The 17,869-nt window shown below is 43.5% G+C and overlaps 2 protein-coding genes across 2 annotated transcripts in view; both read right to left on the bottom strand.

Annotated features, from left to right (window-relative positions):
• Window positions 1-625: 625 nt before the first annotated feature.
• Window positions 626-5,273, bottom strand: LOC307267532 (phospholipid-transporting ATPase IB-like). The gene is made up of 5 exons (XM_080049873.1): window positions 5,226-5,273; window positions 4,766-4,854; window positions 4,464-4,568; window positions 2,149-2,240; window positions 626-1,300 (listed from the first exon to the last, which is right to left on the bottom strand). Exons 2-5 carry the CDS (start codon window positions 4,840-4,842, stop codon window positions 1,206-1,208), a joined length of 369 nt encoding a protein of 122 aa, XP_079905999.1. The 5' UTR covers window positions 4,843-4,854; window positions 5,226-5,273; the 3' UTR covers window positions 626-1,205.
• Window positions 5,274-5,773: 500 nt separating this feature from the next.
• LOC307267675 (phospholipid-transporting ATPase IB-like) overlaps window positions 5,774-17,869 on the bottom strand; it is a gene marked incomplete at both ends in the record, with an annotated part of 28,265 nt that continues 16,169 nt past the window's right edge. The window contains 10 exons of the mRNA XM_080050058.1: window positions 5,774-5,800; window positions 6,554-6,703; window positions 6,889-6,996; window positions 8,455-8,511; window positions 9,083-9,144; window positions 9,246-9,324; window positions 9,878-10,000; window positions 10,340-10,414; window positions 12,157-12,267; window positions 13,249-13,432. Of these exons, the coding sequence (XP_079906184.1) occupies window positions 5,774-5,800; window positions 6,554-6,703; window positions 6,889-6,996; window positions 8,455-8,511; window positions 9,083-9,144; window positions 9,246-9,324; window positions 9,878-10,000; window positions 10,340-10,414; window positions 12,157-12,267; window positions 13,249-13,432 (976 nt within the window). The remainder of the gene's footprint in view (window positions 5,801-6,553; window positions 6,704-6,888; window positions 6,997-8,454; window positions 8,512-9,082; window positions 9,145-9,245; window positions 9,325-9,877; window positions 10,001-10,339; window positions 10,415-12,156; window positions 12,268-13,248; window positions 13,433-17,869) is intronic.

The raw sequence follows: 17,869 nt of genomic DNA, 5'->3' as shown, positions 1-17,869 counted from the left end.
AGCCAGAAAAACAAAATCATCCAGGCGTGTGTCTCGATCAAATCCCTTCTTTTTGAATGCCTATTAGCGCTATAGTTCAAGTAAAATATTCCCTAAGACATGAGTACAAAAAAAAACAGTAAATAATGAGGAAAAAAATATGAAAACATACACATTAATGTCCACTTTAATACATAAAAAAAATTATAAAAGAGGATGGAAATCCAACAGAAGTGACGGAGAAAGCTCTTATGCCAGGCTTGTTTCTTCTATGTTAGCTGACGATGCTAGACGGGCGGCCTCAGGAATCACAGGAGCGGTCACAAACAAGAAACAAAGTGGATTTTTTTTTAACTGGCCATGAGCAGCAGAGAAGGAGAGACGTGGAGGCTTCAGAGCGACTAGGTGATGGGGCGATAGGAAGGAAGAAAAGAAGGAGGGAGAGATAAGCTAGAGGAGGTCCCAGTGGGGTAGCAGGGGGTTGCAGCAGGGTGGCGGCCCAGTTTTGGCATGAGGGTTCTGCCTGAGTGGCATCTCTGTGGTGTTTGGCAGTGAGGTTGGGGGCTGAAATGAGATGGGGAGATGTCAGGGAGGGGGGGTTGGGGGCTCCGGCGTTCCTTGGTCTCTGCAAAACTCGCTCCCTTTTATCAGTGCGTGTGTGTGTGTTTTTATTTTGATCGTCGGCATGTGATGACAGACTAGCTTAACCCACCTCACGAGAGAGACAGAGATGAGAGGGGAACCGTTGAAGCTAACGCACGCGGGGGCCGAAACACACATGCACACAAATACAGGAGCGCCGATGCGTGCAGACACACATGCACAGGCAGATAAAGACACACACGCGCACACACATAGACACACATGAAGCAAACCCAGTCTGTGGGGTATATGGATATGAGCGGCAGTCTCTGAGTTTGACTTGTCATGTCTGTGCGTGGATATGATTGCTCATGCTTGTGCAGCTCGTTGGGAGTTTGAAGAATGTTAAATTCCGTAAAGGTCGACCTGGTCCCTGTCTCTGCAGTCAGTCCTACATGCGCCAGTGACGGCCTCAACACCCGACCGTGACCCCCACCCCGGAGCGAGGGCTCAACTTCATATAGTTCCAGTAAGGCCACAGCAGGGGTCGCTCACCCGGCACCAGGGTGTCACGCAAGTCTGTGTCCGCTGTCGCCTTGACAACCGTTGCTACAGTGAGCCAAAAGCCTTGGTCAGGGGTGGGGCTAGAGGCTGGGGCGTAGGACCGTGGTGTCGTAGGAGCGCACAACCTCGGATTGGGACACCACGCCGTGTTCCTCCTGGGAGAAGGCATAGCCATCTGTAGAGAGAGGCAGGAAGATGTTTGATATACAGTGCTGCTTGAAAGTATGTGAACCCCTTGAGCCTTTTGGAATGTTATTGAGTTTAACCGTTATTAATTAATTTTCATCAATACCAGTATTTTTTTTATATAAAATAACAGATGTTTGTTTATCAGTTCCACATTTTTCTTTTCCAGAAATCAATTGTTAATACAAATACAATTATTTGCCAACTTTTGTATGTGCAAAAGTTTGTGAACCCTGACCTGCATTGCTTAAATCGAGCAGGTAAACACAATCAGGTGGGCTAAATTGAGTGATCAAATGGACCAATGTAATGAGAGATCTTCAGGGAAGTAATTGGGCGGTACTAGATAAAACAGAGATCAAACCAGGTCAGTTTAGGCCCACCAAAGTGAACCCATACAGGTCTGACATGCCAAGAGGAAAGGAAATCTCAGAGGATCTCAGGAAGTTGTGATGTTGTACATTGTTGTTACTAGGCAACATAAAATAGAAACATGGAATAAAATTGCTCTCTGTCTACATTTGATCTCTGAATGGTTTGCCAGATTTTCATAATAGACAAGTTGGACTCTTCAAATATGTTGAAAATACTAAATGTTTTCTCCTTCATGCTGCTTAGTTTATATTGGCACAATACAAATTGGTTGTGAAGCTTTATATGCGTTTTAAATATTATTTTTTTCCAGTCATAGTAACGGAAAATGATGATCAACAATAACCGACCAGAGAGCTATAAAACTACATTCCAAGGTTGTACCAAAGATCTTCATGTAGCAGGCCCTCATTTACATTTCAGAGTGTGTGTGTGTGTGTGTGTGTGTTTGAAAAAGACACTCACGTGACACAGTCTGCTGCACCGAGTTCGAGCGTCCTACGCTTGAAGGCGTTTTCCTAAAGACTCTTGTCAGCAGATGGGCTCGTTCGTTTAGACTGCAGAGGAAGAAAAGGAGGATCAGTTACCCCACACTGACGGCACATGACAACATGATTATTGGTAATTAAAGATAGAATATCTACTACTGGCACTACTACACAACAGTATTACAAGCTACAGGGAAATGCTTTTCTGTTTTGTTTACCACATAATTCACAGTGCTTTTGTCACCTTTTTTTCTTCTGTCATGTCCAAGGGCAGATTTTACTGCCTTTGACATGTCAAAATATATTCTACCATAAATCTAAAGGCAGCAGGATGTATAAAGATCATCACCTGTCCTTAGTAAAACACTGGAGGAGCAGCATCAAAACACATGGCTCAATGAGCTAGCAGAAAGGATTTAAGGCCAGATTGTTGGTAGGAGACACTTTTGATACTGACTGCTTCTGACAACCAATTCAATCCAAACAGTAAGTCATAAACTGGCTCAGGGTAACAAGACATCCACAGTAAACTATTCCCCCCTCAATCCCACTCCTCTCTCCCTATCCCCCCTCCCATTTCAAGACGAAGACTGGATCCTCTGTTCTGAGACCACACGCCGTTACGGCTCCTCTCCTCCAGTGACCAAAAATAACTAAGCCTTTTCCAGATATTGCACGCATATACATGCACACACATTTATTTAGTCTGATGCTTCTCTCCAGTCTTATCACCATCATAACCGCCTATTAAAGTTGGATGTAAATTCAAGGATCCTTAATCACTGATTGCATCAGAAAGTCACATTGTATGCCAAATTTGAACTTTGAAGGGATACATTTTATACTTTTATCCGCCAACTGTACATTAAATTCACGCAAGAGGGGTTTCCCTGGAACTTACGAGGATCAACGGAGCAGTTATGGACTAGAGCCACCCTCTCCCAAGGTTACAATTTGGATTCAGCAGTTTGGAAATTCTTAATACTGTATGCGATTGTTGGGAACATTCACTGGACCGTTTGTCAAAAAAAAAAAAAAAAAAAAAGGAAAAGGCTCTGAAGTTTTCTCAAGTCTTTGGCCAGATAAAATGATGTCTGTTAGATAGATGACAGTGCGGAGTGAATGATGAAAGACTGAGTGGCGGCTGGATAAATAAATGAAAGGCTCATGCATCAGTGGGATTCAAGTTCTTTCTCTGTTTGCAATGTTTCCTTCTACTGCTACTCTCCGATTAAAAAAATCCTGCTCATGTTCTTCGTTTGAACCCTTCCCTGGAGACATTATTAACTGCCGGTACTATACCTTTCCCATGCCTACCTCAGGATCCCCCAAGGAACTACAAACACAGATGTGCTCATTTTCATTTGACTTTCTGCCCAGCGCTACTTTACTTCTCTTATTCTAAAAAGTAGAGGGCCCTAAGATTCCAGTCCTGCTTTCCTGGGTTTAAACCAGGGTCAGTCCAGGACGAGGCCCTGCGTTTGGGGGGGTCAGGAGCAGCTTGTTTCTACCACCACTCTAGTGATACCAAACACATGTATACAACTACACACAATATACAGAAGACACACCAGGTCTGTACAGCAGTTCACATTCATCCACCTAGGAAGCAATCCACAGAGTCAGGAATGGAAAAAATGAACACAAGGAGAGAAATAAAACGATTTCAATGATGAGGGGAACAAGATCAAAAGAGAGAGGTGTGAACTCAGTTAATGGAAAACAAGCGAGGGTCACTCCAAAGCAGCTTGCAGTGGGGCACACAGGTCATTTGAGGTCACAGTTCACACAGCAGGACAGTGCAAACCCAGAAACTACCTCTGTGTGCATGTGACAGCTCTGCCGCTATGGGACCTCAGCCTTGGCTTCGGCCCTGTCGACGGTGCCACCAGTGAGTTAGAAATACCATTTATTTTCACGCATGCAGATATATACATTTGTCATTGGGTACACCCACGCAAACTAATATGTTCACATAAATAAATGAATACCTCTCTGACAGTGACAATAACAACTCAACATTAGTATCTTTTGCAGAGGTCGAATTAATGACTGACCTGTTCTATTGGATTGCATTAAACTTTACAGGTGTACCTAATAAAGTGGCCAGTGAGATACAGCCTATATAGAACTTCATACTGAATCTGCACATTTACACAGAGAGAAAACATAAATTAAAATGGATAAGTCCTGATAGTTAGAAATCAAAATAATGAACTGACTGATGACAAATTAAAACTGTATGTGAGTGAAGGTGAGATGCCATGATTCTTTGCAGCATATGGTTTGTACCTGCGACCGCTGGCATCCCTCAGTACTGCTGCCCCTGGGTCGACGGCGCGAGCCTCCAACTCCTGCACCTCCTCCAGCAGAGACTTCCTCACAGTGCGACGTGTGCTGCAAAGCAGAATGAAGCTCATCAGACCCAGGATGCATCGCTTGAGCGTTTTACATTGCAGACATATGTGTTTAATAACATAAAGTGTGCAAAAGTGTTGACACAGACTCTATATGGGTTATGTAAACGCGTTGGTTGAGCTACATAGCCCCTGCATGGATTTCCCACGTATTTATATGAAATGTGTTCTACTTACGCGGTCCAAGCAAAGTCTTTGAGTAAACACGCAGCAGGCACCAGGACGAGGCCCAACCAGAAGTGCCAGCACTGCATCACCCTGCCAGCCTGCAATGACAACACACAGGCTCCCATTTATTTTGCTGGTTTATTCATTCAAATGGAGTATTAAGTCATTTTTTTGCAGCGAACGAGCAACGGAGAAACACATGTTGGAAAAGGCAGAGAGAAATGTGAGACAACGAACGCACGCACACTGAAAGCAATTCACAGCATTGAAATGAATTCAGAGTAAGCCAGACATGAACACCACTACAGTTAGCCAAACATATTTAACAGCTTTCTCACACCCTGTATCTACACCGCAAACTGGATTTAGCACAGTTTTCCCACCGCTGAAATACAATACGATTCTATGATCCTGCAAGATAAAAATGCTCTTGAGTAACCACAGACCCCCGCCCACCCCCCCACCCTACCTGTCTCTGCAGTCCAGCTGCAGCCAGCCTCGTTGACCTTTGACCCTCATCCTCTGTCCGTCTCAAGGGGATTAATCAAGCATCTAACCACTGTCTCAATCTGTCTGTCTCCTTCGCATTCACTCCAACACGTCTTTCTCCTGTGGCTCCCTCCAATCTTTCACAACTTCCTTTCATTACAGTGACTTTATCATTGGCTGCTTGTCTTAGCTTGTTACTGTAAATTCTTTATAAGCTTATATCTCCCTTTTACTCATCTGGCAGAGCTCTGTGGTGTGTTTCTCAAGTCTTTGTCTCTAGACAGGAACATTTAAGTCAGCAGTCAAAAGCCCTTTATGCACCGTAACATCCTCTACTACTACTTTATTGCTTATAGCATGTGCTTCCTGTGTCCTGTGTGTGGATACAGATATATAAAGACAATGTGGTTCCCAGAGGGAGAAGCCACAGGGAAAATGAAGATCGGAAAACCATTTGGAAACATCTCCTCTGCAGCAGCTGGAATCACAACCAAGTCACAGACTTTCTAAGTGGCCACACAAATACTCTCATGTCTTTCCGTCTGTGACAAACACCTAAACACAGGGGCACACAGTTCATATTTACAGAACTAGTGGACACACATTTTAACACAGGGGCACACAGTTCATATTTACAGCACTAGTGGACACACATTATACATGTTATGACCTTCATACACTCCGAGGATGGAGGCACGCTAAATGATTCTCTCTGCTTTGTTTTATCCACAGAAAAAGACTTGTTGGTCTCCACCACTTTGTAACGCTGCAGACACACGGTGCATTCATGCTCACATGCACAAACTGACACACACACGCACACGCACACGCACACACACACACACACACACACACACACACACACACACACACACACACACACACACACACACACACACACACACACACACACACACACACACACAGCTAATCTGAGAAGAAAATACACAGCTCTTTTCCATCCCGTCCCCCATGGACAGATGGAAATATAGATAGCGGGAGCAGGGGGAAATAAGAGAGGTAATAGGGCAGTTAGGAGGGGATGATGGAGGGCTGGGGGGGACTTCAGTTGAGTGTCTCTGACCATTCCCCAGTTAGACTGAGCAGCTGCAAAGATATTTGACCGCATTCCTGATTTCTGACACAAATTGAATTAATGGGCTGAGGGGAGTTTAGACAGCCCTATTCCCATTCCCTCCAATAGATCCTCAACCGCTCAGTGGGGCGCCTCACCTCACCCCCAAACCTCTAAAATGGGTCTCTCAATCAAGAGGGTCCCAGTGTATGCTCTCCTCATCTCCACCTCACCAGCAGCAATAGCAGAAGCAGCCCACCCTCTTGAGTCAACACCTCCACACTGGGGCAATAAAAGGCCCGGGCTCGGGTGACGTGCAGCAGGTGCAAGAAGCCTGTTGAGAGGGGCTGGCATGGCATAAATCTCCCCCGGGGCCTCCAGTACTGCCGACGTGGAACACCCAAGAGGTGAGTCTCATAGGCGCCATGTATTGGCTACTATAAGCGAATGAGGGGCAGGTGATGGGGAGGTTGCAGAAAAAGAGATGTAAAAGGAAAGGGCTATTTTAACCCCCCTCGCCTCCTGTTAGTGAAATGAGTGACACATGTTTACGGAGAGAGGGACTTGCCTGGCCTCGCATGTCGGGCGCGATGGGGAAGGCGGGCCAGATGGCGGAGTAGACGGCGAAGAAGACCATCCAGAGCGCCATGCTTCCCCAAACCGCCAGGTGGGAAAACTACAAGAGAAGAGGAGGAGGAGGCAAAGGTAAGAGTGGCGGCGAGGATGGAGATTAAGAGACAGAGGAGAGAAAGAAAGCATGAGGTGGAATAGTTTACATACAGCTCATCCGAATATACACAACCTTTCCCTCCCTCCCTTGCCCCTGTCTGCGTCCCCCTCTCTGTGATCTGCTGTAAGGGGACACTGCGTGAATTCCACCGGGACCCTGCTTCATTACTGCCAGGCTGTTGTGTGGACAGCTGAACGGACAAAAAGTGTCAGCGCCCTTCTGTCCATTCTGCCAATCTCTCTCTCTCTCTGTCCAATGGTAGGGTCATGTCGCTATCTTTGATTTGAGCTACGGTTGTCTTAAGTTCGGCATCCATCCCTGCTGATCTTGTTCCAGTACAAAAGTTTTAAAACCAAATGGCCCGCATCCTTAATAGTTTGTAAAGGAGAAACCTCTCAATAAAAAAAGTAGGGCTGGCAGCAATGTGAGTGTGTAAAAATGTATTTCTCATGACTCAAATAGAACATTCTTTGAGAGGAATGAGGGCATCTGGGCTTCAAGTTAACTATGTTAAATTAAATCGGCTTCGCTCTAATGTCCCTGTATGTATTCATCCAACAGATGGTAATCTCACTGCTTTACGATCTGTTTTTCTCCTTTGCTGCACTTGGTCTGAGCAATGATGACGTTCATTCGAACTTTGCAAGTTTCACCTAAAAATAAATCCAACACAAAAAAGGTTCACTGTGGAGTTTTCAAACCTCTAGTAGTGTATGGAGCAGTCTTACTATGATTGGGCCCCTCTTTTGTTTATCTGTGAACTGACGCGCTTTGACGTTCCTGCAAATACTTTCACACTATTTCACAGATCAACAGCTGATGGTAACAGACTAAGATCTGCTATAATGGGCCAGCAAAGGCAGCGATGAAGAAGACTGCAAGCTAGTGAAGATGGATATAAACAATGTAGTCTTAAAATACTTAAAAGAATCAGCTTTGTGTATGTTTTGTCAGGGAGAATAAGTTTATTAGAACTCAAGGGTTCACTGAATAACATTGAATTTAAGTATAACTAAACTCAACAGAGCATAACTTCAAAAGCCTTTGACTAGCGTGAGTTGTTATAAATTGTTTATTTATCAACATTGTATTTGCAAATTGATACATTTTAAATATTGAACAAGAGCAGTGAAAAAAAAAAAAAAAAAAAAAGTTAGAGCCACATGTGAATTCGTTGAAAGGGGAAGTGCAAGCAACTGCAGTTTAAGAAACCTCAAACCACCACCACAAGATCAAGGTAAGCCACATCTTTTCCCATGTCTGTCCTGACTGTAAAGCATTTAGACCATGTTATGAGAAATACTCCCAGAGCTGGGCCCCCACCACCTCCTCTTTATTTATTAACGGTGAAGTAAAATGCAGCACATGTGGTGTGGTGTATTAAGAGTGTGTTAGTGTTCCTACCCGGGTCCAAGCGGTGGTCTCCATTCCGGCTTTTAGACACACTGTAACTACCACATACTACACTCACACGCACACACACAGGGGAGAGGGAAAGCAAATGAAAAAAAAATGAAAAATAGGATTAGTTTGCTGGCAACTGTGGAGATGATAAACATAAATGTTGTATAGTAAACTTAGCAATGTCAGTTAAAATACTCACACACGCACACACACACACAGACACACACACACACACAGACACACACACACACACACACACACACACACACACACACACACACACACACACACACACACACACACACACACACACACACACACACACACACACACACACACACAGCACTCGAATTCACAAGAGACGGTAGGGAGTAAAATGATAGCGAGAGTGTGAGGTGGAAAAGTGAATCCAGGGAAAAGATGGATGAGAGTGGAGAGGAGACAGACTGGCTAGACAAGAATAAAGGTTGACTGGAGACTTTTAACGGTTCCAAGGAAACCCAAAGTGCTGGTGTGTACACAAATACTGTGCATGTGAAAAACATGAACAAATCTGCATGCCAAAAAGACACAGAATGTAAACAAAAAGACACAGAAACACATAGAAAAATACAAGTAAGGTGCTTACTGTGTAGACCATATTTCCAACAAACAGGTAGTCATTTCCCTGACCGTTACTGAAGGGAGAGTCTGTGGTGAACACACAACACACACACAAAGATGCCTCGTTACAAAGTCCTAACAGCGACAATTATGTGAATGTTAATGGGTTAATATGGCGAGTCACTTACCGTGCTCTAACATTTTGAGGGGAAACCAAAAGAGGATAATTGAATGAATCAGTGCATTGATACAGTGACCCCAAAACACCTGAAATATGGGGAGAGAGCGAGAGAGAGAGCGAGAGAGAGAGAGAGAGAGAGAGAGATAGAAAGAGAGAGAGAGAGAGAGAGAGAGAGAGAGAGAGAGAGAGAGAGAGAGAGAGATGGAAAAAAAGTCAGTGGAAACTAATGCCAAAGCACATATATGCCCCTTCACAAAAACCGCAATTCCTCACAGTTCCATACATCTTACACTGTGTTCTTGCCATCAAAAGTGCCCTCCTGTACAGTGTACACACACACACACACCTACAGTTGGTTGGGCTTGCCGGTGTACCCTCTAAAATGAAAGACTTCCTTATTCCAGCCCTATGAATCTCATTAGGCGTTGCCATGGAAACGTCCCAGTCTCCATGCCACTCTTGTTTACTCTTTGGCGTCCCAAACAAACAGCAGGCATCACTCGTCAAGCCCACACGGGCCACATGGCATGAGAGGTCCAACGCAGAGTGCAAAATGTACTGACTTGATTTAATGATAAGGCATGGGGTTTGTGTGTTTGTGTGTGGTTGCATGCAGACTGTAAATGTGCGCTCATGTACCTTGGTGTTAAAGCCCTCGGCATTCTGGGTGATTCGGTAGAGCTGTGGGAAACGGAGCATGTTCTGCTGGCTGCACGGCCGGTCGACTATCCCCAGAGTGAACGGAGGTAGCGCAGTGAATATCTGCATCACACACAACATACACACATACAGCCATTTAAAGACGTAATGACAGATTTTGTACAAGTACACATAAACATACATTTAGACTAGTTAGATAGTCAGTGCTCATATCAGAATTCCGGCATTAAAAGGAATTCCATTGGGTTTTAAAAATGGGGAGCCTGAAGGCCTATGCACTCAGACGTCAAGCACCCACAGCAGTCAAACCCATAGAAAAACCTTAAGACATATATGCAAACATTTCTGGTATTCAGAAAAAGCAGTGATAAGAAGACAAAGTAGAGTGAGATTGGGAAAGAGATAGACAGTTTTTGAAAGTGTGTGAGGGCGGATACTCACCACATTGTAGAGGCCTATACACCAGCGCTCAAAAAGGATCTGGCCAGAGAACCCATTGACAAAGGCAAACCAGAGCTGAGACACAAAGAGAGGGATGAGAGGGGATGAGTGGAACAATGGCAGAGGGTAAATCTGCTTTAGGGAGGTACTGATAGTGGAAACAGTGAGGGAGAGATTGCCAAATCCGTGCCTCTGTTTACACAATAACACAAACAGATGATTAAACAACTTGGAGCATTTTGTGTTTTATTGTGCCAAAGGAAACCAGACATCCAGCTGCACAGCGTCACAGTATTAAAGAGGAATAGAGCAGTTGTTCTTATTGTAAAAACATCCCCATGAAGGGTGAATTCTAAATCAATTTTAAATGATCTGGAAAGCTTGTACTCCCAAACGGTTTGTTAAATGTGAAAACTAAAGAAAGAAAAGCAATAAGTAGGCTAATGGAAAAACTTTGAAAATAAACAAATTAGGACAAAGATAAGCAGGTTTCATGAGAATTGTGGTCATAATCTTTTAGAAATATAATACTTTTTTTAAATATGTTATTAACAGGAATTATTCCTACGCTTCATTATTCATCTGTTGCTATATTCAATGTTGAAATAGGGATTTAAAAAGAAATGCTTGTAAATAGTTGTACTTCCTGTAGCTCCATTAAATCTCCTGGCAAGAAGTTTTAAATGCATTCCTCACGCAGGTTGTGGCTGGCTCCTAAAACCAATTTTGGACTTTATAGAAGTGAATTTACCAAGAACGCAATGTCAAAAAGTGACTGTGGCCCAGGGGAAACCTTCACTGAAGCGTTTACAGACAAAAACACATCCACACACACACAAACACACACAGAGACGCGGGCTGATATGAGGGCAGATAGGGAAAATGTTTGGGAGCTGGTGGGAGTTGTGGCATTCCTGGGCATACAGTGGAGCATACAGCCTAGGGGTGAGGTCAGACACACACACACACACACACACACCCCTTATTCAGTCTCCACCAAGTGGACAGAGACAGTCTCTAACCTTTGACCTAGAGTCCTTTGCAGGGGGAGCCAATCATGTGAGATAATCATGGACACACAGTCTCACACACACACACAGTCACACAGTCACACACACACACACACACACACACACACACACACACACACACACACACACACACACACACACACACACACACACACACACACACACACACACACACACACACACACACACACACACACACACACACACACACACACACACACACACACACACACACACACACACACACACACACACACACACACACACACACACACACACACACACACAGTGTGAGCGGGACAGTAGGCTACAGGCTGTGGCTCCCATGAGGAACTGCACCTGCTGGCACCCTTAATGTCAGATGGATGGGTGAGGAGGGGTGGAGCACAGCTGACAAATACCCCTCATTACAAGCAGGCTACGGCTGCAGTGTGCCCATTCATCACCCACACGCACACACTTGCACACACAAAGCTGTCGACCCTTGGAGCCCAAGGTCTGGTCACTGCTGATCTAAACACACTTTTTTTTCCTCCTCTGTGCATGTGTGCAGAAGAGACAGAAAGCAGACACCAGCAGGGCACCTCTTCCATCACTGTCAGCCATGTCGACAAACAGCTGCAAAACGTCTCTGTTAATGTAACTCTGTGTGTGTGTGTGTGTGTGTGTGTGTGTGTGTGTGTGTGTGTGTGTGTGTGTGTGTGTGTGTGTGTGTGTGTGTGTGTGTGTGTGTGTGTGTGTGTGTCTGTCTCTAAAACAGAGACTGTTTTGTGGTGGAGCTCCTACCTCTATAATGTAGAGGACCACATTCTTGTAGAAACAGTAGAGGATGCACTTGGTGACACGGTTGTAGCTCCACGCACCGTGGACCAATAGCAGCTTCTCTAGGTAGGAAAACTAGCAGTTTAGAGAAAAAGAGACAAGAGAAAGAGATGTATTACCATAAATAGAAGAAGAAAAAAAGTTAAAATGAGAACAAGCAACAGACAGAATGGGTCAAGAATGTGAATGGGAGACACAAGAGTTGAGACAGGGGGAGACTAATGGAGATAAGTTGTGTCAGTTGCCCGGAGGCAAAGAGATAAACAAGTCAAACAGCGAAAGTGGCAGAATGTGTGTATGTTAAAAAAACAAACAAGAATCCTCTGTTAAGAAAGACAGCCCTCTGATTGCTTTTCATCCAGTGTTATTATGGGCTACACAGATGATTAGAGGTTTCAAATCACAAATATTTAATTAATTCCAATCTGTTCTATTTTGAACAGCTTGTTTTGTTCGACCAACAGTGCAAAATCCAACAGATACTTAATTCACTGTTACAGAAAACAATAAAAAAAAGAACGAAATTCATTTCCTGTCAATTCAACAAATCAAACAATCTACAAATCTTTTCAGCTCAAATAGGGGCGTCTGAGCTGTCATGGTGTGAATCTATTATTTATTTAAAGCATGGAGAAATGTATGGGATAATAATGCCTAAAGAAGCCATTATTATCTGTTATACATTTAAGCTGCAATGAATTACTTTTTTATTTAAAAGTCGTTATAAAACTGCCTTTTAAAAGGAGCAAAACTGAAAACAGAATGTAATTTTATGACATGTTTGTATTTTCTTGGAGGACTTTCTCATGACTGGCCGTTTATTTGTATTGATAACGTGATACCACCTGACTGACCCCTGTAAGCAAATTCTCCTTTCAGCTGTCCCCCTCCAGGTGGGGTCAAAGATCGGGATCAGCGGACCCAGTGAGCCGGCAAGGCTTAAATGTCTTCAGTGACAAATCCATTATCTATGTTCATGTCAAGCCTGTAACATATCTGTTTGACTCTGACCACGTCTTTATGGTTATGTCTCCATGCTTATATCTGCGTCCCAACCTGTGCTATGGAGTAGTCAGAAGAGTTGCAGGCCTGCATGCCCTCGTTGCCACTGATCCCCACTCCAACGTGAGCCGTCTGAATCATGCCCACGTCGTTGGCTCCGTCGCCTATCGCCAGCGTGATGGCCTTCACGTGTTTCTTCACCATGTCCACGATCTCGGACTTCTGCAGCGGAGACACTCTGCGGAAACAATAACAAAAAGACAAGAGACGGTTGGGTTGATATCATAAGTGTATACAGCTGTCGGCACCGGTGGAAAATTAGAGGTTGAAGATAAAAGAATGTTGTGAGACAGGAAAGAAAAGAAAGGGGGAAAAAAACAAGGAACAAATTTGGAGACAGACGGGGAAAAAAAACTAAGATGCCAGCAATTAGGGAAAAGGAATAAATTCTGAAAAACTATAATTAGGAAACAGTTGAAAGGGAAGAACAAAAGAGATGGATGAGAAGCTCCCAGAACACACACACACACACACACACACACACACACACACACACACACACACACACTGCGGGGCTGTTTACTGCTCCTCACCGGGTATTAGGAAACAATGATTCACTGTTCGGCTAATAAGACTCTGGCTAGCTCACGTTTGATGTGTTCATAAATGCGTGTCTGCAATAATACCGGGGTGTGTGTGTGTGTGTGTGTGTAGATGTATGTTGTGTGTGTGTGTGTGTGTGTGTGTGTGTGTGTGTGTGTGTGTGTGTGTGTGTGTGTGTGTGTGTGTGTGTGTGTGTGTGTAGATGTATGTTTGTGTGTAGGTGTGTGTGTGTGTGTGTGTGTGTGTGTGTAGATGTAGGTGTGAATTCATTGAGCCTCCAGTGGTACTCCACCCTCTTGACCTGTATCACTGATCCTCCTGTCCATAACCGGTTCTGTCTCTCTACTGACAATGAAGGGCCCAGGGAGGCTCTATTACAGACGCTTGCCCTCGGGAATACTGAGAGACGATATTGAGGCGTCACACTGCATTTGCTTACTTAAGTACTGTGGAAATAGAAATACTGTTGAGTCAGCTACCTCCGATGCCCGGATTTCTGTGGGTTTTTCTGTTTTTTCATATACTGTATCAATAATTCATTTCTTTTACCATTATCTGCCTTGGACAAACTTTGTGGAAGCTTTTATATTAGTGTGCCAATAAAAAAACAAGTGTAGGAGATGGTATGTAGTTGTTTGTTTCGCTGCCTACGGGAATTGCATACTGCATTTAATAATTCACCTAAGGAACTAAGAACTATTTTCTTAAAAAATGATTTTGAGTTTTAAATGTTAATCCTCACCACAATTCCATTTAGTGATGGTTTTGGAGCTTCTGATTGTATCACATTGCTTTCCTCAGCAGAGTGTGTTTGCCCCATCATGAAAAGTTTGTAAGCTTTGCCATTTCTTTACATACATTTTTTCTTGAGCACTAAGAGATTATTGTCCATGTTGGTTTGGACCGCATTGTAACTTTGGCGAAGTAGTGTGTGAAATAGAACAGAAAAGGGGATTTCTTTAATTTGTACAAGCCTGCGTTTATTCATACTTTCCTTTTTGCTAGCCTTTAATATGTGTAGTTCAAATTCCAGCTTTGGATAATAGTCCCTTTTTATAGAGTTGTATCTGAGGATGATCATGTGGGACTGGTAGGAATCTAAGGAGCTAATTGTGTGAGAAAAGTTAACCAGACACACCGTGTTCACAATCCAAAAGCTGCATTCTGGACCAAATGACACGGTTTGGATTTGTCTTAATCTCTGCTTTCAAAACATGCTTTGTATGGAAGTGGAGCTCCTACTGCCTGTCATTCACATGCTGCACACAGCTTAAGTGAGTCTAGTTCTAACTACCTGCAACATGTACAGTGAAAGCACATACATATACAAAAGTAGGAAACTGATACTATGGTTAAACTGATATAACAAAGCAACTTATATTTCCCACAAACTAGCCCTTCCAACTGTAGTGGCTTATGTACATTTACAGTGTGAGTCAAACACATTTTACAGTAACTTTAGAAGGGATGTTTGAGTTTTATATAGTGCTAGCACAAATTCATCATTTGGATGTACAGTAGGCCATTTGCCTACATAACTAGAGATGAACCCAAATCCTGATATTAAATATTTACTTTACATTTCTCTGAATAAAATAATTACCTGAGTCTCAGTGACGTATTAGGTGTGATAGTAATTTGAGTATTAACATTGCCCCATCCATTTAAAATTTGGACAATACTTTAAATGGGGAGTCCATTTATCCATGTGTGTGCGTGTCCCTCTGTGGGTGCATGTGTGTGCGACAACTACAGCTCCCACTCTTCAGTCCAGCAACAAATCCACCCCATGTTTGTCAGTGCTCTGGCAATATTACTAAATAAAATTATTTGCAGCTGCATGAGCCATCGCACGCAACAATATAAAATGTGATTTGATAAAGATATGACCTAATTAAATTATGAGAAGACGCATGACCCTCCTGGCGCGCACACACACACACGTCCTAAAGATGGTCTATTTTCAATGAATATGTAAGAAGGATCATGTCCCGGTCAAGCTAAAATCACAGATCTGGGTGGTCTGCTTAGTATTCATACAGTAGAGTGTGCAAAAACACACACACACACACACACCTACAACCCCCACACCACAGGATATTTCCACGGGAAAACCTTAGAGAGAGATAGTCTTGGTCTGTGTAGTTGTTGCTGAAGGATGGGATCAACCTCTGCTCTTTGTTTTTTAATGTTCCTGCGTCTAATGTGTTTCTGCCTGTGCGTCTCTCAGCCCCTGACCACAAATCTCTCTTTTTATCTCACTCTGTCTCACTCTACCTTTCCTCTAAACACTGCTAACAGTGTCTCGGATTGTGTAAAGTGTCGTTGGGAGAGATGAAAGGCTCCCAGTGCTCTTCACGGTGGAGCTGAGCAGAAAATAAGCTAGCCGCTAAGTCCTCCGATAAACAAACGCACAGTGAAGTCAGGAAGCCATGCGTACAAGTTCACCCCGACTCTGCCGCCCCTCAAGACACACACATACTTTCCCAAACTATGCGACGCCACACACATACATGAGACATTATCTCACAGACAATTCTATATACTTAAAAGTCAAATCTCATTATGTTCAGGCCCCTTATTAACAGTATCGTGCCCTGATTCACAACGGGAATCAGCAGTGGTTCCCAACATGTGTGAGATGAGTATGGAAGAAAATATAGCAAAACCAATTCTGCAGCAAAATATATATATTTAGACTGTATATTAATTAAACTTTTCTCTCACCTTTGTTGTTTTTGCTTTGTTTTGGAACCTTTCTCCTTATCTCATCAGGTCTCTATAAATTATTTAAATGTTAAGAGTCTGAGCAAATTTTAGTTTGAAGTGTTCAGTTCCGCCGACTGAAACTTATAATGAGACATTGCTTTGGGGGTCACATGCCCGATGTTGGTCGGGAACCACTTAGCCACAGTACAAAATACAAATATTTAGCCGATATGTTATTTTTAGATTTATTTCTACTTTGATAACTTTTAAATCCACATGTTTTCAATATTTGGTTGTATGAGCATATTTTAGTCTGCATGACAAAAGTACTGATGTTCAATACCCAGCCCTAGTCCGGGTTAACGAGAGATATTGAAGGGTGGGAGAGAGGAGCACACAATGAGAGAGTGATGGAGTGAAGGATAGAGGGAAGGACGCTGAAGGCTGTTTTGCAAGGCCTGTGAGACCTGAGTCCGGATATGCAAGGGAGAGTCAATTACTTCCCTTCTGGCCTCCTGCACTTATACACACGCACATGTAAAGTAGGACCCCACACACACACACACACACACACACACACACACACACACACACACACACACACACACACACACACACACACACACACACACACACACACACACACACACACACACACACACACACACACACACACACACACACACACACACACACACACACACACACACACACACACACACACACACACACACACACACACAGACGATTGGACGATTGGAAACTCTTTTGTTAAACATCACATCTGGTGTTCAGTGAAACATGACCAAAAAAGGGAACACGCAGTAAACATTGTATGAACAGAGTGCACTTTGTATGAATGGAAATGTATAATGGCTGTGTGTGTGTGTGTGTGTGTGTGTGTGTGTGTGTGTGTGTGTGTGTGTGTGTTCCTGTTGGTGCCCATTCCAGGGGTACCAGCAGTGAGTGAGTAATGGCTTTGAAATTTCCATGCAGCGTAATGTATTACATTACTCCTGCTGCCCAGAGGGACAGGCTTTTATCATCCTTGTTCATTTGGTGACCGTGGGCAACTATTTGAAACACAGAGCCGCAGGTACACAGGTACTGTATGTGCATGAATACACACTGAAACATTCTCTCTATCATGTCCCTAAAGCTTTTTTTTTTTCAATAAGCCTCAAGTTGCTGATTTGGTTACTTGTTTAAAGAGGGGCAGTTTGGGGATTTTAACCGCAGTGACACCCACTCTCACCCACCTCCTGCCAACATTCAACTGTGCTTTTGGCAGTTGTCAGGATTCATTTTACAGATTATGTCACCGTTACCTGAGGGAGACTTATAAAGATGTGTTTTTAAAGGA

The sequence above is a fragment of the Ammodytes marinus genome (genome assembly GCF_949987685.1).
Source record: "Ammodytes marinus genome assembly, chromosome: 21".
Taxonomy (NCBI): domain Eukaryota; kingdom Metazoa; phylum Chordata; class Actinopteri; order Uranoscopiformes; family Ammodytidae; genus Ammodytes; species Ammodytes marinus.
Note: the sequence above shows the minus strand (reverse complement) of the source record. Positions and strands in the feature narration are given on the sequence as shown.

What these genes read in the sequence shown, in the direction of transcription:
- LOC307267532 (XM_080049873.1), bottom strand. Translation starts at nt 4,842, where the DNA reads ATGCAGTGCTGGCACTTCTGGTTGGGCCTCGTCCTGGTGCCTGCTGCG. An exon ending in AAAGACTTTGCTTGGACCGC is followed by an intron (nt 4,569 to 4,765) that starts GTAAGTAGAACA and finishes TCTGCTTTGCAG; the next exon opens with CACACGTCGCACTGTGAGGA. An exon ending in GGTGCAGCAGACTGTGTCAC is followed by an intron (nt 1,301 to 2,148) that starts GTGAGTGTCTTT and finishes CTCTCTCTACAG; the next exon opens with ATGGCTATGCCTTCTCCCAG.